The following is a 26,068-nucleotide window of genomic DNA, read 5'->3' on the forward strand; positions in this document are numbered from 1 at the left end:
GTTTTTCAAAATTCATGTTTAATTCAAAAAAGGCCTAAGTCCACTCTGCAAGATTTATTAAGTTGCACCTGTTACATACAAAAATACATTCCTTTCAAACGAATGCCTTTTCATTGGAAAAACAACTTATAGCTATGGCTTTCAGAAAACATTTACTTCAAAGCTTTACCATCAAAAATGGTTTCAGAATCAAGGAAAAACTTTAATTGCAATTTTCTCAAAATGACCCAAATGGACTTAGGCCCCTTTTGAATTAAGGCTCACAGGACTTAGGCCCCTTTTGAATTAAGGTAGCGAAATAGACCTTTTCTTTTCACCTTTTTAAAAAAAGCTTTCCATCGGCCATGCATCAGTCAGGACCTCTTTGGACTTTTTTTTTTAACATTAGTTCGGATAGAATAAAAACATACCTGATCAAAACAACCAAACCTTCTGTCTTGCGTTTACTCTTTCCTTCCAAGCAACTTTCGTTTTTAGTTATGTAGGTTTTAAAATCCACAAGTAATGTTAGGGTTTAGAAGAAATCCCCGGACATTTACAAGCAGGGTCGTAGCGCAATAGATTATATATTCATTCAACATAACATTGCTAACTTTAGGTTTAGCGTGTAATCACTGTCTCAGAAATTGAATGACAAAATTTGGTTGGTTGATTCTGGATGCTGCTTGTTTTAGCAATCATCATTCTTTTTATTTCAACTTTCTTGGGATCTTGAACTTGATTCAGGTAACTCTCATCTCATCGTTGTTGTTGCAATACTGTCAACTGCTCTAACTTGGGACAATACACCGTTTAACAGTCTCGCCATCTCCACCGTAGAGGCGGTAGGTAAAAATGCTCAATTTAGTACTGTGGAAGGTTAGAGAAATGTAAACATTGCCATTTTTGTTCTTTTCTTTAAAGAGAATGTTTTAGATATTTGAACATGATATTAATGACAATTTTATGTATCTCTCCTGAAAATTTCACAAAAATTCATCTAGAGGAAAAGAAGTTATGATTAAAAGGAGTTCTTTACGTACAATTTCTCTGCTGGGTTTTCTTATGAGAACTGGATGTTTACCTACCATTTTTTACGGGGGAGAGTGAAGTTTCCCGTGATTGCCAAAATCAAAACAATGGAAAATTGTTCATACGCCTGCATATGCGTGCGCAGTCGACACTGTTAAACGGTGTATTGGTCAAAACATGGGACTGTTGATATCTGGCCTGTATTTTCACTTACTGTTAAATCTCTTTGACAACAAATTTGTTTTGATAACTCCACAAAGTTTATCAATCATACTTTCTGTCATAAAATGTCACAATAACTTTCACTGATAGCGCGCCCTTTTTAACTTTTTTGTTTTCATTCAAAATGACCGGACGCCGATTGGAGAATTAGAGAACCCCCACCGTCTATCACCCCATGGGATTAACAAATAACAAGTCACAAGTCAGTGAAGTTTGAAGATATTCTTTATTAGAAAAATGGTTAAAAGTTGTCAAAACGCAATTTACCTTACCTCCTGAGTTTGTCTTTGTTATGCTAAGATACTAGGTCAGTGTGTTTCAAACACACTGTTGGCGATCGCTTATTTTCGACAAAATCATCGGAGAAAAAACCTTCTGTAGTGTTCACTATGTAAGAAAAGAATTTTTACTTTGTCCATTTTTCTCGTTTAGTCGTAGAAGGGCAAGGTTGATGGCTTATAACTTTACACCCTGCGATGTGGATCTGTCTCTGATAAATTAGGGCAAGAATAGAGCAGTTAGACGAAATTATATAGTCGAGTAAAATGGTCGAGTGAACCTTACCTCTTAAAAAGCTACAACATCGTTGTTTTGTTTAAAAGGCCATGTAATTTCAATTCGAGACAGTACTTACTTTACTATCAAAATCGTTGTAGTAAAAAACAAAATGTTTACGCATGCGTTTTAAAACAGCTGTGAAATTATTGTCTCGCTTTAAGTAAATCAATTTAACAGCTCTAAGCATAATGTGGCATAATGAACATGGATAAATGAGACGAACATTGAAATGATAGGGGAATGCAGGCTGCATCATTTGGAAATTTCAGGCGTGTGGTCAATCACACTCCTAAAACCCTAATTTTAGTAATTTAGGCGTGTGATAAGGAGTGCTATGCACAACTTTCAGTTGTGAAACTTACTTTATGGGGTGTGATCTCCTCAGACATTTTAGGTGTGTGTGGAGGTGTGCACGTGCTATTGCACGCCTCAAATGATGCAGCCTGGGAATGACGTCATAAACAATACAAAAGTGATGAATACAATAGACTACTTAAGGCTGTTATACATTTTATTTGATCTGCAAATTTTGCCATTATTAGTCAGTACATAACACATGATCAAAGCAAAAGTAAAGCCTAGAGAAAAAAGTTACACTTTGAGGAAGGGGATGGGATATAGCCTGAAAAAAATTTAAAATCTCTCCTATTCAGACAAAATGTAAGGATGAAAATGAGTTTATAAAGGTAAGTGAGTCAAACATTTACTTTCGATTTCTCAAAAACGAGATTTGACTTGTATATCTACACTGTTAAAATCGCCCTCAGGCGATCGATAACAAACCTTTGTCACAATGTCTATGTACAAAAACCTCCAATCACTACTTCTCTGCCATCTTGTTTCACTTTAAATGCTGTGTTTTAAAATTCCTTAGCTACATTATATGTACGGAAAAGGTTTTCTCCAGGTTTTTTCAATCCCGGGATTAAACTACGAGGGCGTTTCCACCCGTTTATTTTCCTTTCGGCGTTGAGCCCCAGGGATACTTAGCAATAAAAGAGATTTTAAGATTAAAATGTTGAAATGCGTATTTTTTTGATAAATTTAGGCAATATTCAACAAAAAAGGTGGTTTTAAACAAATGTTTGACAAATTGGCGTTTCTTTCTGTTCTGATAGTAATATATTATGCAAATCACATCGAAAAAAAAGTATATTTCTGCCTTTACTTTCACTTTCACTTTTGTGTTATGCGATTCTGATTGGATGAATACCGCTTGCTAACAAATTCTGATTGGCTGTAAGTCTTTAGCTTTGGGATTCTGATTGGATAAGTTTCTGAGTGTGAATTCTGATTGATGAATACCTGAAAAGTAAACAATAGTATGTAAGTATTTTGCTTATCAAAACCTACAGATTTCCAGGGGGTTTTACTTACTTTGTATGACGATAATTAGGCCTACAAAACACTGAGAATAAACCCAACATAGAACAGGTGTATTTTGTAATGCAGAAAATGATAATGTGAATCTTTTTGAAATTCTATGTTAGGATTTTTTCTCAATGCCCCGTAACTATGCCAGGGGTACCCGTTGCTAAGACCTTATGTTAAAAATGAAAGCGATTACGGCAAAAATGCATCAAAAATAGCGATTTTCTTAATATCTCAAATATTGATACTTGACTGTACTGTAAGTGTGTAACTTGCTGTGCGAGTGACGTCAAATGCTCCATCCTTTTGCCACTAATTTGGTCTTCTTCGTTCTAGACCTTCTGTGTTTTCCCAGGGTGGAAGGGGGTGGGTGTAACAGGAAGAACTTTATAAATAAAACTACTCAAAGAGTAAAAGTCATAAAGTAAAAGTAAAAATATTTCTTATATTCATTATTTTGTTGTCACTATTAATATTATGATAATCGTTTATTCATTTTTTGTTTTTAGTTCTGTAACAATTTTTCAGTTTTTATAGGTTCCCCATTGTATTAGAGAAATCTCTATTTTTTTTTGTTAGGGGTTATCCGTTATTCAATTCAATTCAATTCGTGTGTTGTCCACTATGGATTTTTTTCATATTTCAATTTAAAAGGCTACATTGTGTGAAAGAGAAATCGTGTATTTTTTAATACGCCGTTCATTAACTCAAATCAAAAGACTTTGGAGGTTCGGTGAAATGGTGGCCGAATTGCCATGTTTTGTCAGATAGTCCCAAGTTACATCCTGTAGATCACTGATGTTTTTTCTGAAAGCTTGATTTCCTAGTGTGGCTAACTGACTTTCCTAGGTTTCTTTTTGATTGCTTCGGCTTTTTTAAAAACCAAAAAAAAAACCCAATATTCAGACGGTGTCAATCAAACAAACTTGAGCAAAAAATTGCAATTGACCAATGTATTCGAACGCGATTTAATGATTGCGATTCAATTGTCGAACATAATCAAATCTCAATCCAAAGGCCGATTCCTAGGTAATATTCTATTGTGTTTGATTACTTTCGATTGATTCAATTGCTAGTTGATTATATTCGATAAGTTTGATTGTAATTGAATTGGCCTCCTTTAGAGTTTTAGCGAGGGCCCAGTCGCCAATCTCCTATCAGAAAATCAGATAAGAGCGAGCACATATAAGTACAAGTTATGTCATGTACTGCAACACGAAACAAACGGTGTTTCAATAAATATCAATAATTATAAGAATATCTTATGTGCTTAACTTCAGTAGACTTTGAGTGCTTCATTGAAAATGAAGAAGGATGAAGATAAAAGATGTGCTGGTTTTTGATAAATAGGTTTGACGTTTGTTTATCATTGTTGAAAGTTTGAGAAAATTCTATCGGTGCAGTAATTTTTTACAGCCCATTAAAGGCACAGTCTGCTTATCCTTATTATGTTTGCTATATATTCTAGGCAAAGAACGGTAAAAAACGACACAAACATAATTTTTTTATGAGTTACGTTGTTACAATTTTTTTGATTGTGGCCGCGTACAGGAACTCACCAAATGTTCTTAACTGATTATTCGATTGTGTTTAATTGATTAAGCGTTTGATTCGTTCAATTGACACTATCTGGCAATATGTTTTTATCTCTCTTAGATTTATGACCCATATGGCCCTTTTGTTTTGCAGATGACTGGTTTTTCTGCCTCTGCTACATTCTAAGGAGATAATTTTCAAATATTAACTATGTAAGAAGAAGCAAAACTAAAGATGGCTGATGAAACAGCGATGGAGGATTGAATGTTTTAAACACTTAAAACTATTATTTATCCAACTTTTCATCCATTTTCAGGGATTTCAGGTGTTTGATGTTTTGGGGTGTGGGGTGGGTAAGCTATTAAAACAACGATTGACAATTTTCTAACATAAAATCGATTTTGTGAGCAACCCCTGATTGGTAATACATTTTAAATTAAAAAGTGCCACACTGTATTTACATTCTATCATTTGACAACCATAATTTAGTTTTTTCCATTTATCACTCTTTATTGAAAATTTGTGTAACTTTCTTTTTGTATTCTTAATGAAGAAAAAAAATCCAATTTTACAAAATGGAACCAAGTATTGCAAGAAAAGGCATCAAGGATAGTGAAAAAGTGTATCAAATATTCCAACAACTTTTATCTACTGTTGGTAAGTTTCAATTTTTTTCTTTACAATTGATGTAAGTTTATTTTGATTTGATCAAATTTTTATTGAAAAAAAACTAAGAAAAGTAGTAAATGTACAGTGTTTTATTTCGAAGATCTATTAAACAAATATTTGATACTATTTGAAACAATTTGCAAAAAATTAGTCCCATTAAAATACAAATCAATAAGTTGTTGTTATTATTAAAAAATTTCTGTTGGAGTAATTAGTTATTCAAAGACCGTTGCATTTTCACGAAAACTATATTTATTTAAAGGAAAGGGAAATCTTATGTATGATAAGAAGATAGACGCAGACCCTGCTTCTGTCCATGTGAAGTGTGAAGAAAATAACAAAAAAGTCGCTGAGATTCTTGAAAGTCTAAAGAAGGCACTTGCAGATACGAAAGAATGCTATCAACATTGCCAAAAAGAGATGGCTACTGCCAAAATGGTATTGTTTATTTTTTTAGTCTTAAAAATATTGTAATATTAGCTGTCCACCCTTCCATTTAGGTTTTATTAAACAAAATATTGATATCTAATATAATCTTATAGTATTCAACCCTTTCTCTAATTATTTTCACTTCTGACAGAAAGATAATAATTTTTATTTGATAATCTTTGTTTTAGCCTTCAATTGAGGATATTGCAAAAGGAAACACAAAAAAAGAGCCTGCTGGTGAACCATCTGAGGAGTACAAAACTTTAAAAAAAGTAATTTTTTCACTGACAAACTTTCCGTACAGGGTCTGAATTTTCACTCAATGTCTTTAAAAATGTTGTCAGTGACAATCGAATTGTGCTTTTGAGTTCTCAAATAATAATATACATGGCACACTATCACATAATCATTCACACCAGTAGCTAAGGGCAACTTAAAACCTGACATTATGAAAAAACCACCTGACAATAGCACTAGCCAGGCAAAAATTGAGCAAATTTTTATTGAAGCAATATATTGTGATACAGTCACCAGAAATGATTCTGTGTGCTGTTAAATTTGTATATCTTTCTTTCTAGCAATTACAGGCCAAAAATGAAGATCTACGAGTCATCATTGATGAAGTACGTCACATTTTCAGTGACATAAATCAGCTTAGTACAACGGTTCCTTATTGAGCATTTTTGAATGGTCTTTTTCCTCATACAACATTTTGTTGAGTGGTGGTAACTGTGTTGACGTTGTGGAAGCTGTGATGGCTGAGCCTGATGATACGGTATTGGAGATGCGAACCAATCCATCACCTATGAATTACTTGTATAATTAATGCAACACTAAGAAAATATTGACACAATTGTTTGTAAATCTTGCAAGTTTATAAACAGATATTTTGATAAGTTAAATGGTTACGACTGAATTGTGAAGTGTTGGATTGCATGTTTCAAATATTCTTTTATTGATTGCTTGATAATATCCAAGATATGGTGAACATAGCAGTGGTAATCACAATGATATTCATAGAGCAGAATAATTGTAAGGCATTTGAGTTGGGAAGAAAATGTGAATTTATCTTTTGTAATTATAAGGTGACGATAGAAATGATTATTGTCTTATGATTATTTTCTACTGCTCCCCAATGATTTCCTCAATTCTAATTCATACATAACACAAATGAGTGACAAATAATTACAACAATTTAGCGTTACCAGCAAGTTACTGAAAATTTTAGAAGCCCTGAAACTAGTTCATGACTTAATTTTTTCGGTCCTTTGAACAGGGCTTGAAATAACGGTCGGACATCGGACATTGTCCCACCCAAATTGCTCCTTGTCCGACCCAAAAATCATATTTTTCAAGCTAAAGCAACCGTGATCTGATCTGACATTTTGTCTTGTCTAACCCACTATTTTGAGCCTTGTTTGAGTGATTTTTTTTGATTTATTTTCACATTCTTCATTCACATTACTACGTTCTTTTTAGACACGGACAAAAATAAAAACAAAAAGATAAAAAACTTTGAAGTAGATTTTTTTCATCTATTATCTGGGCCTTATGTTTGGTGTTTGCAAAATTGATCAATCGATTCCTATCGAGCATTTGGATTATAAATTCATTGGCTCTTGTAAAGATGTTGAATTGCTTCAGAAACTTGTCAAAATTTTAAGGTATATTGACATTTCATGATTCAATATATTTTCAAAATAGTCAGAGCATTCAATGTCAATTGAATATAAAGAATCTGGCTAGGAAAAGCTAGCAAAAAGTATTTTGGGGATAGAAATCCATTGATAATCTACAGCTCTTTTATCTGGTCAACATTGAATAGTAATAACCTCCAATATCTTCCACTCTGCTCTCTGACACAAATTCTCTTCACATAATCAAAACGTTTGGTTATTTTATTGACACCTTGTAGCAATCAAATACATACTAACTTGCAATAATCTTCTTTGTTTTGTTTCAGGTCTGGCGAAGAAGGAATATATCCAGATTTGACTCATTTTGCAGAAGAACAATTGAGAAAGTTCAGCCCCAAAAAGTAACTTTTTTCTCTATTTTGATTAAAAATCAATATGAACAGGGCTCGAAATAGCGGTCGGACATCGGACATTGTCCGACCCAATTGCTGAAATGTCCGACCCAAATCGATTCTAGTCGGACATCATGTCCGACCCAATTACTTTCGGTGCCTTCAAAAAATTTGTCAGATGCGTTGTGAAATTTCCAAAAGAAATATTATAATTTACATAGAATTAGTAACTTCTTTATTTACACACAAAAACTCTCAAAGTTGCGATCATTAGTGTTAGATATTAATTTTGTGTGATGCTTTTTCTCAACAAATGAAAGCATGCTTCAAGTAAAAATCATGGGCTTCTGACCATTAATTGGCATTTTTTTAGCTTCTTCGTGATCAATGTAAAATTCTATCAGAAGCTTGTATTATATTTGAAATATACCCCACAATCGGACATGTCCGACCCATTTTACTTTAAAAGCCTTAGGACATGTCCGACCCAAATCAATTTTTGATCAGACAATGTGTCCGACCACCTAAATATCGTTATTTCGAGCCCTGTATGAAACCATAACCTATCGCTTTTGCAACTCTAAAATACAAGAAAAATTTCCATGTTGAGATTTTCTTTCCTTGAATTATCTTGTTGTCTTCTGCTCCAAGGTTTATTTAAGCTCAACCACTGCCTTTCTAATTCAGATTTACTTGCAACAGCAAAAAATTCTGGGTTCCATAGTACAATAAACACTTTGACATCAGCAAAAGCCAAATTTACGTCAACATGTTTGCGTCGGTAATAGCCGAATGCCAACATGAATTAGAATGGCTGAACCAGTGTAGAGCATATCTTCATGTTTGGCACCTTTCTTTTATAAGAATATACTTTATAAGTATATTGGCCGAAAAATGAAGAATATGCTAAGAATACCACCATCATGGAATTTGACAACTGAACCTAAGAATTCCATTTTCGGGCATTTTACCTGTAATTTGCTAATTATTCCCCAGCAATGCTATAAAAAATTTTTTGTTTCAGGTATGCATTGCATGCTAGATTCAGGGTAGGTTTGGATCCTAACCTAGAATACTGTAAGAGTTCTTCAGGAAGATTTTTTTTAACAAAATGTTAAGAATACCATAATGAAATGGAAAAACACAATTTTTATAATATGAAGCGTGTATAAAAGAATTTCTTCATTTTCAGTCCTCTATTGGAGAAAGTCAATCCGGAGAAATCAACTTCTGAACTTGGGAATGAAGAGCAACAAAATATTGTCAACGACTTAAAGGTAGGTATAGTTCCACCAATCAGATGCAATTCTCATTCCTATTTCATTTTATGACAACATGCTAGCCTGGCACAAATGTTTGTGAATTTGATAGATTTTTTGGAAATTATCTGTCAAAAATAGTGTTTCAACGTGTGTAATGGAAAAGGTAAAGACAGGTACAGGTAAAGCCAGGTCAAAAACAAGTAACTCTTTTTTTGTTTGATTTAACAGGGGTTTACCAAAGACACAAAGACTTTACAGAATGGAAATAAAGATAATCTGCCACCTGTTCGAAATTCAAAGACCTTAAATGTAGATGCTGACAAAGAAAACGTGAGATTTTTTGATTAAATTTATGAACAAACCTGATGACAAACAATCTGAAACATAGGACCTAATTTACATTTTGAGATTTGAAATCAGAGCAAAACTGATTATGTGATTGCCGCAGGTTGTTAATTTTTTTACTTCCAAAAATCTGCAGTGTAAAATTGCACAAGCGAGGCGAGCTTTGAGCTGTATGAGTATGACAGGTAAAAGAGAAGTCAGACAGGTGCTGTTATTGTTTGGGCAAACTTTGTCTCTGCACCATCAACTTTGCTGTACTTTAGTCTGAATTTGCTTTAATCGAAAAAATATAGTCACTTCGTCAAAAATTGTGTCACCACCAGGCTCAATTGGATTTGAGTAACTCATTTATTACCCCCAATGAGTTTACTGCTTACCTATGACCTCATTTTCCAATTTTACACTTTGTTTAGAAACCTGAAGTAAATAAAAAGAGCGACAACAAAAGGGTGACACCACGAAGTTATGATGAGTGGAGTAAACTTGATAAGGAAATTGAAAATTCAACAAATGAAGACGACATAGCATCATCAAAAGGAGCCAAAGCTAAAATGAATGATACTGGAAAAGGCTCCTTGAAACCAGACGAGATGATTGGAAAATTAAATACAAAAGGTATGTGGAGAGGAATATAGCTATTGCTTTCATGTTATCAACTTGACTGTTTCAAATTTCAAAAAATAAGGTCGCAAGATTTCTCTTTGAATCTCAGAACAAAACTTTTGAACTCAACCATGTATTTTTGGACTCGAATATTATCCATTGAGTGATGTAAAAATCATTTTCGCAGTACCTTTTTATCAGAAGTTGTAAATTTTCTCCTTTTCGTAACATGAAAATTCAGTCACCATTTTCAAATCTTTCAGATCTAACCATTGAAGAACTGGCAGAGCAAGCTGAGAAAGAAAAGAACAAAGGAAACGAAGCATTCCGGTCTGGAGATTACAAAGAAGCCCTTGTCTATTATAACAGGAGTATTGAATTATCGCCAGCTCCTGCTGTTCACAACAACCGAGCAATGGCTTATATTAAATTAGAAGAATATGAAAAAGCAATCATAGATTGTAATTGTGTGTTGAAGGATGAGTCAAACAATATCAAAGGTGATTTTAAAGTGCTACATACTTTTTGTTGTTTCACCATTTCTTAGAGTCAATGTCTAATACGTTGATGGTTCAGTGAAAAATTCCACGGGACTACAAATTTTAGTTCCTTTAATATAACAATGTTTACTGGCCTATTTCGATTTTTGTATGTGTTATTGGTATATGTAAATTAAACTAACACTTTACCTCGGGCTATTCGTTTTAGACTTGAAATGGATTCTTGTTGTAGACTGGTCCTTTCTCCAATATTGACTATCTTTGTAACCCTTTCATTCCCATGCTGTTGGAGATCTAAAGAAGTTTCTGTTAACCTCACCAACATTTTATTTTTATTGTTTTTTATTTCAGCATTTCTCAGACGTGGTTTAGCATACCAAGCTCTGAAGAAGTTGGATCTGGCTTTGAAAGACTTTACAATGGTCGTGGAAATAGAGCCTAAGAATAAACGGGGGAAGGTTTGTGTAGCTTTAACTTGCTTAAGTTTAATACACCAATCAACTCTTTTTGCGAATTACTTAGTTTGATTTAGCAGTAGGCTCACCTTGCAAATCCTACCATTGTAACACGCATGCGTAATTTGTCGTTCTTTTAAACCGTAGTTAACTCCCGTGATAAACAAAGAGGATTGAATCCTTAAGAGTGGTACAGTCACTTTCGGTCAAGGTTATGGACGGCGAAATTTGTCGTTCTTTATGAGATTTGTCGTTCGTTTTGTCTATTTTTAGTAACGCAGGATTTGTTAGATAGGACCCCTCTAGAGCCTACAGTATTATATGAAACACCCAAAGTCCTTTTCCAGTCCAGTCGAAACATTGGTTAATATAGAAGAAATGAAATGATATGAATTGGTCGATCTTTCTATTTAATTTCTAAATCATCACTAAGAAAGTGAAATTGAAAATTCTAAAAGCATTACTTTATCTATACAAGCTCAGTAAAAAAGTTAGAAAATTTATGAGATCCACCCAAGGGAATACAAATGATTATCATTAATCTTTTTGATAATTTGAATTTTTAGTTTCTCGAAGATGCACTTTTTCAGAATTTTTTTCTTCTATATTTGATAAAACACCTAACCACTTCACTATTGTGGTAATTGAACTATTGTGGTAACTTTAAATTGAATCTGAAATTTCCTTTTAGGAGCTGTACGAATCGGTTTATAAAGATTTGGAGTAAGTTTTTTAAGAGCTTTTGAATCTTTATAAAAGTAAAGACACTCACTTCAATCATTCAAAGGCAGTTGTAATGTGATGACAGAAAATTTTCCTCTTTCCCCCTTTTTGGAATCTTCCTTTTGTAAAATTTATTCAGGTTTCCAGATTGGAAAAGTGACATAATCTATTTCTGATTATCATTTCATGATAATCTTTTTATGAATTCACATGTCGCTACCGTCGAGGCAAAAGATCCAATCTCAAAATAAGTGTCTCAGAAAACTTCTTTTTTTTACTTTGCTAACTTAAAGATTGGAGAGATTGACCCTTTTCTCTCGGCACCTTTTCCACTCCAAGAAAAGGGCAAATGTTACAACTTTGAGTTCGAAAAGCAAACTAGTCCTAGCTTTCTCAGACACTAATTTTGAGATTGGATCTTTTCCTCGACAGCAGATTCCAAATGTAATTTTTGTTTGAAATTCTTCATAGAAAACAAAAAGATAGCGGTGCAAAGAAGAAGGGAGGTGGGAAACGCTTAGTGGTGGAAGAAATTGACTCCACTCAAGACGAAGGCGATAGTAAAACAACTGAACCAATGAAAAAGTCGCCTGGCAATCGCATTGTCATCGAAGAAGTTGATAGTGTTAGTGCACCTGTGCAAGAAGTTTCTCAAGGCCCTATCAAACCTGCTGAAGAAGCACCTGAGACTGTGGAGGTTAAAGAGCAACAACAAATACAAGAACCAACCTTAGAATCAACAGCAAGTACGGGTGGAATTGAAACTCAGGACAATATTATGAACCCGCCCTCTTCTGAAGGTATATTTATCAACCAGAATCTGTTTTTGTGGTTTATCAGCGCTTTTTTTGTGCCTGGGGTACAAAAGGATCTCCTGGAGCAAGGAACTAGACTTACAATTTAATAGGTGCAATGAGACGATAAACTGGCCTAGATATATTTTTCGTACAGGTGCATCTATTTTACTGAAAGAACTGTTACTTTTACTGCAGCTGTTGTCTACCCCTCTGCTTTAAACTCTATCAAGGCCTACTCATTACCATCACAACTAACACATTGGCATTCACACTAATTGTAGTTGATGGAGCTTTTAAACATTCTACCTGGTCTTTAATATATAATTATTATATACATTTATCCGCAGACACGTGTTTCATCCTTCCCAGGACTCATCAGTGCGGCTCGGGTAAGCGAGCATAGATTGTTGTCACCAGAGTGCTCAAAACACTAAGTGTTGAGCTTCGCATTATCGCTTGTGGTGAACGGAGAAGCAGAGCTTGCTCCTCAACAGAGTCTATAGAGTGCTTAAAGAACCAAAGTTCTGAGCGTAAATACTTATTATATATCTATGTCTTCAGGTACCACTCCAGCACCACCACCACCTGTTGTTTATAAAGAATTGCCACAAGATGCATTGAAATGGAAGAACGAAGGGAATGATCTCTACAAGAACGGGCAATACCAAGAAGCGTACCAGAAATACACTTTTGCTATACAAATTCTTATGGATGGTAAGTGTTTTTTTATTCAATCTGTTTTTCAAAGGACTCTCTTCATCTGTCTTCATTAATAAAATCTTGTGTGTTTTATCAATCAATCGATGCGATTACTGACTTATGATTTTGTGACTGTCACTATCTACAAAAGGTTATTTCCCCCCCAAAAATCAAATTTACGAGGGACCTAAAAAATCGTATAATGGGCAAAAGCCACGTAATGATTGAGCTGGTGAAGCAAATTAGAAAATAAATTTTCCTTTCAAAAGAATGCGAAATTACGATACAAGAATCAATAAAAGGCCCTTTTTTTGTCAGAGTGCAAAAATTAAGTTAAACAATTTTAAAGTCAAGGTGCCAAAACTGACTAGGTAGATTTTACTTCAAAAATTTTTAAAAATCTTATTCTTACTTACTTTCTCATATAGACGTGACGGGGTATAAAACAGCATTGAGTAGTCTCTTCAATAACCGGGCCATTTGTCAGTTGAAGTCTGGAAACTGTTCAGAGTGCATCAAAGATTGTACGAAATCTCTTAAATATCTTGCCAACATCAAAGCTATCCAGAGAAGGGCCACGGCTTACGAAACCCTAGAAAAGTAAGCTTTATTTTAGAATATATCCGCTCTTTTAATACTGAAATTGATTTTCTCCCATTTTTTTTTACTCCCGAAAGGTCAGGAAAGGTACTTTTACTCAAAAATGAGAAAAACCTTTCGTAATTTTCAGCCTTTTACGTGTAAGTCAACCAATCAAAATATCCGTGTATATGTTTATTCCAACTAAATACACCTTTGTCATCTTTTCTTAGGTAAGACCAATTCAAGAAGTCTTTTTCTACGGACACTATAGACCCAAACTGAAAATCTAATTGCTCAATGTAGCCCACATTTTTTGAAAAGCTTTGGTTACTCCTCCAAGTTGTCGAGGAGTAAACGCCGACTTTAAAAACTGCAATGTTTTCGCAAGTGAAACATCTTTTTCATAGCGGTTCGGACTTCACTTTCTATACTGTCAATCAGGCTTTAAAATCTTTGATCCTGTCCATCGATCAACGTTTCCTGTATCCCACTTTGTATTCTTCCAGAACTTAGTGTAAATGATGTTTTACTTTATTTTAATTTTTACCGGTCGATCCTTTTTTGGATTTTTTCTTTATTTTTTTCAGATATAAGGACGCTTATGCTGACTTCCAGATTGTTTACTCAAGGACACGCGACCCTAAAGTTTCTCAAGCTATGTCAAGGTAAGTGCTCCCTGATTAATGGACCCGGTTGTGAAAATGAGGATAGAAAACAAAGAAAATGATGTAAGATTAACTAGTCTGAGGTTCTGAAGTTTAATCATTTTTTAAGTGAAATATTATTACGATTCCAAGGTAAATTTTAATCACTTTCTTCACCAACATTTAAGCTTTAAAGAGCTAGCCTAAAACCAAGTCTCAGTTATAATTCGATGGTTTCAGTCCTTTGCTCTCTCAATGGTAGGATATCAAATCATTTAAAATCGGACTACGGACGAGACTGGCATGATAAATTACCTGCAAGAGACGCTCTCGATTGGAATGATGCACCCGCTTCTGCCATAACATCTCCACCGGTGAAAAGTTCTGTCCAAGAAGAGGTTAGTGAATATACATACATGTGTCGCTCTTTAATTCGATTTTCAAGGTGGAATCAATCGTTTTTTCCTCGAATAAGGGAGTGTACCGAATAATACAGAACGTCGTTTATGAGTGTTTCTTTTTGACGGTGGCTTTTAATATCATCGAATATTAAAAAAGTATAAAAACGCAGAATTAAAAATTAGAAATTCGTTTTTCATTCGTTTTTAGAAGAGGAAAGGCAAACTTTGTTATTTAAATCTTTCAATTGCGTTCAGTGGCTTAAGAGTAGCGAAATGTTAAAATTCACTTTTGAAAGTACCCAAAATCACACCAATGGCAGATACTCCTGCTGACCGCTCCTAACTATTCATTTAACTATTCATTGTAGCTGTTGATGTGTTTTTGTTACAGGAAAACACTAAGCAAGCCTCTACTGTGGAAGATCAAAGTCCGGCATTGGTGAAACAGGCAAACAATAATATCGCCTCGCAAACCAAACCTGCTGTCGCCAAGGAAGAGAAAAAACCTGAAATAAAACCAGTCGAGGTGAAACACAAAGTGATAGACCAAAAACCTGGAGAGAAACCTCAACCAAAACAAGAGAAGACGATACAAGAGCAGTTTGTGGAAACAAAAGAAAAAGGAAATTCCTTTGTCAAACAGGTAATACTTTTATAAAGAGATCAGGGATGATTTTTTGTAGATTTTCTTCTTTGTCTTGTTGGCCCAGCGCTAAGCGAGTGGGCCTTTCATTTGCAACGTTCTGTTCGTGTGTACGTGTGTCTGTCCGTCCGTTTTGGTAGAAACGGCGCTTAAAACCAGTAACACACTTTTTGCCGTCTGGACAGGGAAAAGCTTGCTAAAGTCGGATACTGGCTATAAAAGATATATTTTCTGATTCCGCGCTCCTTCAAAACAATTTTGAAAACAAAACAAGATGGCGGTCGAAGCGAGGAGGTTGATTCATACTTTCTTGAACATTTTCTTTGCTTTAGTAGTCGAGAGATTTTCAAACCAAAGAAATTTTGTAAAGATTTTTCTTTATAAACCTTTTTCAACATTCTGCCATTTCTTATGGTCTTTGCTCAAGTTTTCATAAAGTTTTATGAGTGAAAATTCTACCTTAAATCACTTTCATTTTTAGTTTCTTGTTTTCAAAAAGACTTCATTTTTAGGAAAAAATGGCATCTGATATAGAAATAAATAAACTGAAATGCAGCTCATGTGTAAATTTGAATAAGATTGGAACATTTTTCTTGATGCTACAGAAGAAAACAGTCACTTCTGGATCTGTCGCTGTTAACAACGGTCAGTCAGTACAGTGGTGGGACGTGGTATGATTTTCAAACCCAACACATAATTATTTCAAGTAAACTGATTCTGGAATTTGGTAATAGACACTAAAATGGAGCTCATGTGTAAATTGGAACAAGATTGGAACTTTTTCCATGATGCTTCGCGTGCGTGAAAATGATTCTTTCTGGATCTGTCTCGTTTGACGAAAGGTGCGATGGCTTGATTTTTCAAACTCGACACAGAATTATTTCAAATAAGCTGATTATGGAATATGTTAATGGAGACTAAAATGCAGCTCATGTGAACATTTGAACAAGATTGGGACTTTTTTCATGATTCTACACATTAAATAAAATGGTCATTTCTGGATCTGTCGCATTAAAACGGTCGGTCGGTTTCAAACTCGACTCACATCGATCACATAATTATTTAAAGTATATAAACTGATTCTGGAATCTGTTAATGAACACTTAAATGCAGCTCATGGGTAAATTTGAACTAGATTGAAACATTTTTCATGGTTGCAATGCATGAACAGTGAAAATGGTGGATCTGTCACATTAATTGTTAACTCGAACATTAATTGAATTTTATTAGCCTGGATATGCAGACCGTAAACTATTTCACACTCTAGTTTTTTTAAGATCATTTTTCTGGTTTACGGTCTGGTCCAACTAACATACCTGCAGGGATATTAAAGCGCCCACTCACTAAGCAGAATATTTGCCAGATTTTTTTATATTTTTCCAGTTTTTCTATGGGTGCGCATAATTTATGGAAAAAGCTGACCTTGTGAAAAAAGATAAGCGAATGAAAATGAAAACACAGGTTCATTTCTAAAGAAAATGGCCGCTGGAAAGTAGCCTTTATAAAATGTGGCTGATGTTTTGATATATATAGTTTAAAGTAGTTTTGAAAGTTTTTTGAGTTTGTGAAAGAGGTTTCATGGCAAGTTAATTATGTGTGTCTGCCTGGGTTTTCAAAGTTTTGATAGTCTGTCAAACAAGGGTTCACTCAAAGGCAGTATCAAACAAACTGTACCCAGCTTTTTTAGTTACACCGGACTCTAAAATTTTAGAAACTTTGTATTGTTTTTTTTTCTGAAATTTTGAGTCTGGATACCCAGGCTAGAATTTTATTGGAAAGTTGAATGTAGTTGAAGACATTTTCGCTGCTAAGGCCTGGTAAAATTTTTTATTGGCCAAAGACTGACGTTACAGGCAAAACTGTAAAGGCAAAAAATGGGTAAAAAAATTAACGATTTTTGAAACTCGTACTCTTGGGTACCTAATAGCTGCCCCCCCCCGCAAATTAATTTTTCGAAAATAATTTTCTACCCAGGACATTCTTATTCCAACCCCCCTGCTTATTGATCTTTGCGAAAATGTTTTTAATAGTTCCCTCTTTTGTCCTAATTCTGCTGTATTACATGTTTTTTTATAAGCATAATCGCACGATGGGTTATTTTTTCTTATTTGGCGCGCCCTCAAAGAGAGCAATTAATCGTTAATTGCATCCTGTAGAGAGCAATTAATCGTTAATCACACTCTCCAATGCGGCGCCAATGTTTACAAAATTGATTTTATTGTTTTTTCTTACATTTTTTTGTATCGAACGTTTTAATTGCATTCGAAATTTATTTTGTGAGAAAGAAAATCAATAATCAACAATAAAAGAAAGACATAGAGAGAAGAGAAAAATGTAAAACTCTCAGTGTAATTTCTGTAATTTACTTTCCTAAATGGGAAAAAGTAGTGAAAGCCATTGTGCGATTAGCTCGTAATCACATAATAACTCGTACAATTCGAAAATTGCACTCGTGATTTTTTTGTTTCGAATTTTCCTCGTCCTTTCGGACTCGGAATATTAATAACAAAAAAATCACTCGTGCAATTATATTCGAATTGCACTCGTTATCATGTGATTACATATACTAACAACGTTTATAAGCATACCTCAAGACCTAAATTTGTCTAAAAAATAAGCATATTACTGAGCTTGCTTTTGAGGTGTGTAAGTGAAAATTTTTTTTTCTATTAGAAAACGTAATGACAAATCTTTGTGTCATTACTTATTATCCTCATGTATAGCAATGGCAGATTTTGGAAAAATTGGAGACTCGAATTTTTCGGAAAAATAAGCATATGATAAACATACTAAGTCTAAAATATCTCTAAGCATAACTGAGCTTGTTTCCCAAAAAACATATGCTTATAAAAAAAACATGTAGCCTCCTTTTCAAAAGTTTTCCACCCAGGACATTTTTATTTCAACCCCGCCACTTATTAAGTTTTGAGATTTTTTCCAACCTCCCCCCCCCAAAACCCCCCAGCTATTAGGTACCCGAGGAGAGTATTCAACCGGATGAGCCTTATTCGCCTGTGTAGTCCCGGTTGGTAGGGGACCATTCAATAAAATTTCAAGCGTCTAACCAATGAGAAGTACCGCGGTTATTTTGAAAAATGTTTTCCTGTCTTCACTTTGATCCATGTCAACGGGGTCATACATTTGCTGTTTTGCACGCTCGATTTCAACACGTTACTTTTCGCTGGGCCTTCACGCCCAACGGGCTTCTTGTTTTCTTCTTCATTTTTGCCATCATTTTTCATGTTTAAGGTTATACAAAAATTCATTTTGAGGTTTGCCAAATACAATATAACTTCAATAGGAGACGCTGGCATGATAAAAGATGTATGTGTCTGACAACTAGGCTTTACAGAATTCATGTTTAGGGTTTGCTAAACCTAAGCCTATCAACCCTAGCGGCGCGGTCAGGTTTTTAGGAGACTAGTAACAAAAATACAAAAAAATATTTTCGACAAAGTCATGGAAACATATTTTTCCTTTTCATCTCAGGTTTCCTAAAATGTCGACTGCGAGCTATATGTTTGATAGATGTATTCGCATTCTAGCCTATTTATCCTATTTTCTTCAGGCCAAATACAGTGAAGCGATCCCCTTTTACACACAGTGTATATCACTGTTACCGTCAGAAGTACCTAGCTACACCAATCGTGCGTTGTGCTACTTGAAAGTCAAAGAGGTAAAGTTTATACTGATGGGGGGGGGCTAGTGATATGTTATTCTCTGCATTACAGTTTTAGAGTGTTTACTTCATGTTTATCGTTTCTACAGACCTGAACACTTTACAGGCGTCCCACATCCACCAAAGACCGAAAAACTTTCTTGCTATACCAGAAAAGATTTTCCCATAGTTAAGAGAGTTTTTTGGAAGGCCAATCTATGGACTTTTGCCGAAATTTTAGATACCTGGATTTTTTTTCTGATTTAAGAAGACCTCCTGAATTATTTGCCACGTTTTCTGACGGTCCCTGCGGAGGCTCGCCGAAATTTCAATAATTCCCTGGAATGTCTACAAAATATTATTAACCCCCTGGATTTTTTAAGTTTTTTATGGTACGTCTTGGACCGAAAATCCGACCTGCTTTTTTTCTAGAATAGCGAGCAGCCCATACTACTCTTTTAACAATATTCTCTATTCTTTTTGTAGGCTAAACCCTTGAAAGCTGTAGAAGATTGTACTCAAGCATTGAAATTGCAACCAGGAAACATCAAAGCACTTTTCAGAAGGGCGCAAGGTTACAGGGTAATATCACTGACCTTTACATATCCCTGGACCAAGCTATATCCGCTTTATTTGATCGGAGTTTTTTTGGAATTGGTACCCGAGAAGAAGCCATTGCAATGTTAAAAATTAACGTCTAACGGCGCTATATCATCAAAAGTATTCTAGGAAAAGTAGATCTAGCGTTTTCGATGCATTTTCATTATTGAATAGTGCTGCAATTATGGTAACAATTTCAAAAAAGCTCCGATCAAAGATGGCGGATATAGCGTGATCTAGGGATCATAGTGTCCTTCAGGGTCTCTTCCCCCCCATACCTAGAATGAAAATTTTCCATTCCCCCCCCCTCATTTTTCCCCACCCTGCCTCCAAAAATTTCTCTGTCCCCCCCTCAAGCATAAAAAGCTGTAATTTGATGAATGAATGAAAAGGTAGTTCTAATTCAAGAATAAATGGAAAGGATGGTTGTTTTTCAACCGTAATATCGCTGGTTGAAATTAATGAGAGAAAAACTACATATGCTATACACCAAATTGAGTGATAGTAAAACCAGATGTTTTTCAATTTTGAATTGATTTTGGTAAGTTTTTCATTTTCCATTCCCCCCCTCGTTTTCCCCCACCCTGGCTTCAAAAAAAATTCTTTCCCCTCTATACGTCCTTTTGACCTCAAAACCCATTTCCCCCCCTGAATCCAGGGGGGAGGACACTATGGGGATATATAAAGGTCAGTGGGTAATACTACGAAATTTGACTAAAATGTTTAAGGGATTGTCAGACGATTTGAGATCTTTGTCCTGTAGTCTTCTCTGTATGATCCATCCGAGCCAGAACTAATTGTTTTATCACGCGAGCTTTTCTACATGATAAGGATAATAAGTATAATAATATCCAGGCACTCTTCACAGCTTCTCGAAATCCACTTTTAAATATAATACCTTTAGTATACCGACGAATATCATAACATTTTAAAATACTTTAGAATTTCACTTCTAAGCGAAAATCATTCTTAATCTTCAAATTTTCAGTAAGCTGGATACAGGAACAAACATGTGAAATGGATGAATCCTTAACGGGCAAAGACAGTTGATAGGACTGTAACGCCCTACTTCACACATACATTTTCAATAATAAGGATTGTGACGATGTTAGCTTTTAAATTAGTCGTTATAATATTTTATGGGTGAGACTTTCGAAGTTTGTCTTAATCTTTATTGAAGATGTTGAAAAAATACAAGGAAGCGCTTGGTGACTTGGCGTCCATCTTGAAAGAAGAGCCGAAAAATAAAGCAGCTCAAAAAGACATGGATGAATGCAAAGACTTGTATAGAACGGTATATCTTCGTTCCAACCATTTTTTTCTAAATTAAACTTCCTACTGGGTGTCCCAGAAAAAAGTCCCCCCATTCTTTAACGGTTCATAGAACTCAAGAAATTTCACTTCAAAGAGGGGGACTTTTTCTAGCCTCGTTTTGGCGAAAACTCGCGACCACGCCCTTAAAAATGAAAATTTTCAAAAAATGAAAAAAACACCCCCAGATATTCACCCAAGGAACAAAGTCTCTTGGAACACCCGGTAGGTCGCCCACAGACTCAATGGTGTGGCTCCACCAAGAAATTCATCAGACTCATATTCTTAGCGTCATCGTGTAGTATAAATCGTTTTCTGAAGTGCCTTAAATATGACCACGGTTTCTGACTTTACCGAAGAAATTTGATGTTTTATTTAAATTTCGCCATTTTAGGAGTTGAGAGAAATGCAAAGCAAAGCACAACAATCGAGTTCAAGTACCAAGAAATCTGGAAAGAAAATGAAGATTGAAGAAGTGACATCAGACGTAAGTCTTTTTTACTGAATTATTTGATTGGTTTCGAAAGAACCTTCATCTCTCTGATTCGAACAACTTCTTCCACTTCTGTTTGTCTTTCCAACGAGCACAAAATCGCTACTTAATTCAAATTCTATCAAAAGTTATCGAGGTTTGAAAAAAACTGCCAGCTAATTTGAAATAGACTTTTGTACATTTCAAGGAATTTTTCAAAAATTAGTTTGGATAAGTTCGAGCAATTTGAGAAACCTAAAAATACTTATTCAATTACTAGTTTAGGTATAAGTACTTTTCTCTTCTTGATTTTTGCATCAACCAAAGTGCTTTTATCTATACATAAAGCTATTAGTTTAAAAGAACTTCATCGGACAATATGTAATAGTGTTGTGTTAGCAAAGAACTTATTAAATACAAATTGAACTTGAACACACGTAAACTAGTAAATTTGATAAAGTGTAATGTCGTCTAATGTCCAATGTCTTTCAATCAGAAAAAGATTATAAACCAAGTCCCCATAACTCAAAATCATTGAGTCGAATAAATTTTCTACCCCCTCCCCTCCCATATTTGAATTTATCTCGAGATATTTTGGTTTAAATATTGAAAATTATCGATATTTTTTGCTGAGTCAGCAGTTTTTCAGCATATTTACCCACCTTAAAAATGAATTATCTCGAGATTTAGACATAGAAAGTCAACAAACCATACCATTTTTGGATACTACGAATTCAGGGCTATCCAGCCGTGGGAGTGATTTTTTCTGAAAATGCTTCTAGGAAAATGCTGACGTCATCCCAAAACGTCGATTTTTCGCCTTAAAAATGCCATTTCTCGGCACCAGGTGGTCGAAAGTTAAAAAATAACCCCATTTTCTTTATCTACTTTTCAAGCTGAATCAGTTGGTAGCATCAGATATTTGATTTTCAGACTTCGAAAAACCGTTAGTAAGGGACCCTTGATAAGTTCTATCGATTAACTAAAAATCGATTCACTCGAAAACTGCAGGAGATTCGAAGGGCAAATTTTTTTTGTCAATTCTACACCCTATTAGGAGCATAATATCAAAAATTTGCCCTGATCTAAGGGGTGCCCTACGAAGTGACACAATTCACTACCTCGGCCGCTGGTCTACAACGTTTATCTAAGGTTCACAACGTCCATATAACGTTAGATGAACGTTCAAACAACGTTGTATGCCGGCTGGGTACTGTGATAAGCTTAAAGAGGCTCACCAAAAAAAACCTATTCAAATAAAACCGGTCTTTTGTTTTTCTTTTCATTGTACTACTTACTTATTTAACCATAGACATTGGCGAGCAACAAACCGCCCACGAAACAATCAACGAAAAATAAAACATGTCCTCTAGCCAAAGGATCCACGACGCCAAGCTCCACCAGTAAATCTTCAACGACCAATAGTAATAAAAAGGTTTGAATATCTTCATCTTAGTGGAAATTTTGATCGGCTTCAAATTTTAGTCACTTCTTTTCTTCGAGCCCTATTCAAGTTTTGCTATCCATAAAAGAAATCGTATGACATAAAGCAAGGCGCAATTTTATTTCGTTTTCCAAATGACTTAAGGCTGAATCTCAAAATTGATACCTTGTTATAACATTTAAAATTTTGCAGTGGTGTTCACCTTTGAAATTAAGATTCGTTTATTTAATTCATTAAGATTTCATTTTTCAATGTTTTCCAATGAGAAAATGTTAAAACAAAACAGAATTGAAAGATTTTCTAGGCACTTATTTTGAGATTGAACTTATAGACCTATTGCTAATCATGATATGATTTTTACTTAAATAATGAGCGGGAAAAAAAATTATGTATTGACTCCAAAAATAGTGGCAAGGAAATCCAACAAAGGTAGGTTGTGGTATTAGCTGGCTCATTGTGATGGGTGTAAATTATTTTCTAAAAATTCCGTCATTTTCTGGAAACTTTTTCATCCCGTAGATAAATGCAGTTGAGTTTATGCAAATGTGGAACGGGATCAAATCGGGGAAAAGTTCAGAATACGCAGAAATATTGAGACAAATTGAACCAACAAAATTACCCGAGTGTAAGTTTAATTTTAGATTTCTCTCATGATAAGTGATCAGACGATTTTGAGAATTTTATATCTTTTCACCATAGTCTTGCCATGTATTAAGAAATTCAGAATGCTTTGAAGTAGAATATTCATTCGTGAAGTTTCTTTCAAAAGAAAGAAACGTTACTGGTTCAAAGCTGGGAAAGATAAACCATTTCTTGTCTTTTACAAGCTAGGTCTCTTTATTTTAACCTTTGTGCCCTTTCATTTTTTTTAGTGCTATCCAATAAACTAGATGGAAAAATCTTGGAGAATTTTGTATGGGCAATAAGTGATCATTTTACTTCGAAAGGTAATTTTTCATTACTCTTATGATGATGATGATGTTATACAAGAGCCCGCATGAGATTCTGGCTAGTCAGAGGAACTGTCTTTTTTATGGAATTCAGTAAATGCGATTTCGTAGTATATAATACAACAGGACGATAACTTCAAAGTCTATCAAATCAAACAATTGAAAAAAAGTAAATTTGGGTAGGAAAATAAATCCTTGGAAATGAATATTACTTGACCTTTGAGTTTTATGGTCACTAGACTTTGACAGTTTTTTATCTGTCACCATCATAAATAATATAATAAGGCGTTAAGAATCCATGAGCGATATGACCTTTTATAATTTCCCTTCGTTTTTGTTTTAGAAAATTACAAATACGGCATGACCTTACTAAAATCTATGCATCGCGTCCAACGTTTCTCTACAATGCTTATGTTCCTTGGAACGCAAGAAAAGACTTTACTAAAATCATCAATGGACACTTTGGAAAGCCGTGCCAAACAAGACGGTTGTGAAAAGACAGTATTTAATGAGATCAGTCAGTTAAGGTCGCAATATCGATGTTCACCCTTGTAATGAAACTCAAGATATGTGTGTCTGGTGTTTTAGCTATTTTGCGGCTCCGGACTTTACAGGTTTTGCTATGGTTAGGCAACTTCCGCCATTATGGAATAGCAAGTGGCGTTTGTTTACGCAAACGTGATTGCGGAATTTACGTAAGTTTTAACTTAGTCAAACCTTGAAAAACCTCCATAATAAAAACTTAAATCAGTCCGGTAGGATAACAAGGCAAATAGTGAAGATTTTATGCTGTTGAAAAATTGTATGATGGATGGAATGTGGTGTATTCGATAATAAGTAGTCTTCTAGCACATTGGATAGTGTAGAGAAAAATTCACAGTACGCAATATTTAGTTTTCCATTTTCATTTCGAAAGAATAAGAACAGCGGGGTCTGAGCTATAGTTGTCGTAACAAACGTTTTGCCCACAGATCTGTAAAGCCCGAAGGGCTAGATTTGCGGCTTTTATCGAAAAGTGAAGCCTAGGTTTGGAAGGATTTTTGCTTCACTTTTTTTTGCTGGAGAAAGCTTAAAGTTGCCTATCTAGCCCTTCGGGCTTTACAGATATCTGTGGTTTTGCCCTGATGTCAATTTAAATACTATCCACGGTTGGTATGTATTTATTTCGGCTTTCTTGTGTGGAAACCATGTCGGTGTAATAAGAATTCTCTTTGAGAGTGTTTTTCCGCATGTTTGCAAAAAAGGTGCGGATACTTATTTTGAACAAACCTGAAGAGGTTCTGAATTTTTCTGGTTAGGTATTGATGATTCTCTGCATACTGTTTCATTTCGTTATATTTGGAGTTCAGTTACATATTGTTTTGCTATAAAAAAGCAAGGTTCTATAAAATAGGAGTGTGTTTGTAATATATTTTTATAATAATAAGAGAACTTGTTCTAAATTTTCTAATTTTGAGTGAATTTTATAATACCCTAGACATTTACATTTTGATGTTATTGTCAAATATTGTGATAAAACTTCGACTAGGTTTTTTAACTTTTCTATTTCTCTTATTTGTTCCACAACTCAGCGTTAGGTCAGTGAAGAATACCATCAAATTAGCCTATCATAGGGTAATTAGACTAATTGAAATAGTCTAATTTGCCGAAAATCGATAAAAATGTCGAATGCTGAGGGGATATCAATAGTTGCGTCTATTTTTCACTTTTGTTTCATTTCCTAAAGCCAAAGGAAACTTTTTCATCTAATTTGATATAACTTACATTGAACTTTGAGAACAGAAATATGAAAAAATGGTTTTTCATCGGCTAACTAACCGATTATAGGCTACTTTTTCCGATAAACTTTTCTTTACAATACAGAGCTTGTGAAATAACAGCTCCCAGATGACGCACTATACCTTATCGGGCCTTTTTATGCCGGCCCTTTGTAGCGTTATTTTTTGAGGCGTAGAGCCATTATAGCCAGGGAAAGTGGACTTTTTAAGATTAAAACTTTACTTCCCAGTTGAGGATTTAAAGCCAATTACAAAATCTGTTTAATTGGATTGGTGAGTTATTGCATACTTCTTGGTTTGATGTGCTTCGTACTGAAGGATTCCGAAACTTTTCAATATTGCACTTGTCACCAGTTTTGATTTGTAGACTATAATG

The 26,068-nt window shown here is 34.7% G+C and overlaps 2 protein-coding genes across 2 annotated transcripts; both read left to right on the top strand.

Annotated features, from left to right (window-relative positions):
* The first annotated feature begins 5,227 nt into the window (after positions 1-5,227).
* Positions 5,228-6,914, top strand: LOC136821342 (uncharacterized). The gene is made up of 4 exons (XM_067077581.1): positions 5,228-5,355; positions 5,630-5,805; positions 5,985-6,068; positions 6,375-6,914. Exons 1-4 carry the CDS (start codon positions 5,274-5,276, stop codon positions 6,471-6,473), a joined length of 441 nt encoding a protein of 146 aa, XP_066933682.1. The 5' UTR covers positions 5,228-5,273; the 3' UTR covers positions 6,474-6,914.
* A 359-nt stretch (positions 6,915-7,273) lies between these two features.
* On the top strand, positions 7,274-25,451 carry LOC136821370 (sperm-associated antigen 1-like). Its single transcript, XM_067077605.1, has 23 exons — positions 7,274-7,460; positions 7,760-7,834; positions 9,018-9,102; positions 9,316-9,417; positions 9,846-10,047; positions 10,299-10,535; positions 10,887-10,993; positions 11,682-11,713; positions 12,185-12,513; positions 13,072-13,224; positions 13,638-13,809; positions 14,379-14,456; positions 14,698-14,833; positions 15,228-15,479; positions 19,048-19,155; positions 19,624-19,719; positions 20,918-21,031; positions 21,443-21,535; positions 22,833-22,955; positions 23,484-23,589; positions 23,837-23,911; positions 24,258-24,872; positions 25,019-25,451. Exons 1-22 carry the CDS (start codon positions 7,348-7,350, stop codon positions 24,467-24,469), a joined length of 3,000 nt encoding a protein of 999 aa, XP_066933706.1. The 5' UTR covers positions 7,274-7,347; the 3' UTR covers positions 24,470-24,872; positions 25,019-25,451.
* Positions 25,452-26,068: the final 617 nt, after the last annotated feature.

This window comes from Clytia hemisphaerica, unplaced genomic scaffold, assembly GCF_902728285.1.
Source record: "Clytia hemisphaerica strain Z4C2 unplaced genomic scaffold, Clytia hemisphaerica genome assembly, whole genome shotgun sequence".
NCBI classification, from domain to species: domain Eukaryota; kingdom Metazoa; phylum Cnidaria; class Hydrozoa; order Leptothecata; family Clytiidae; genus Clytia; species Clytia hemisphaerica.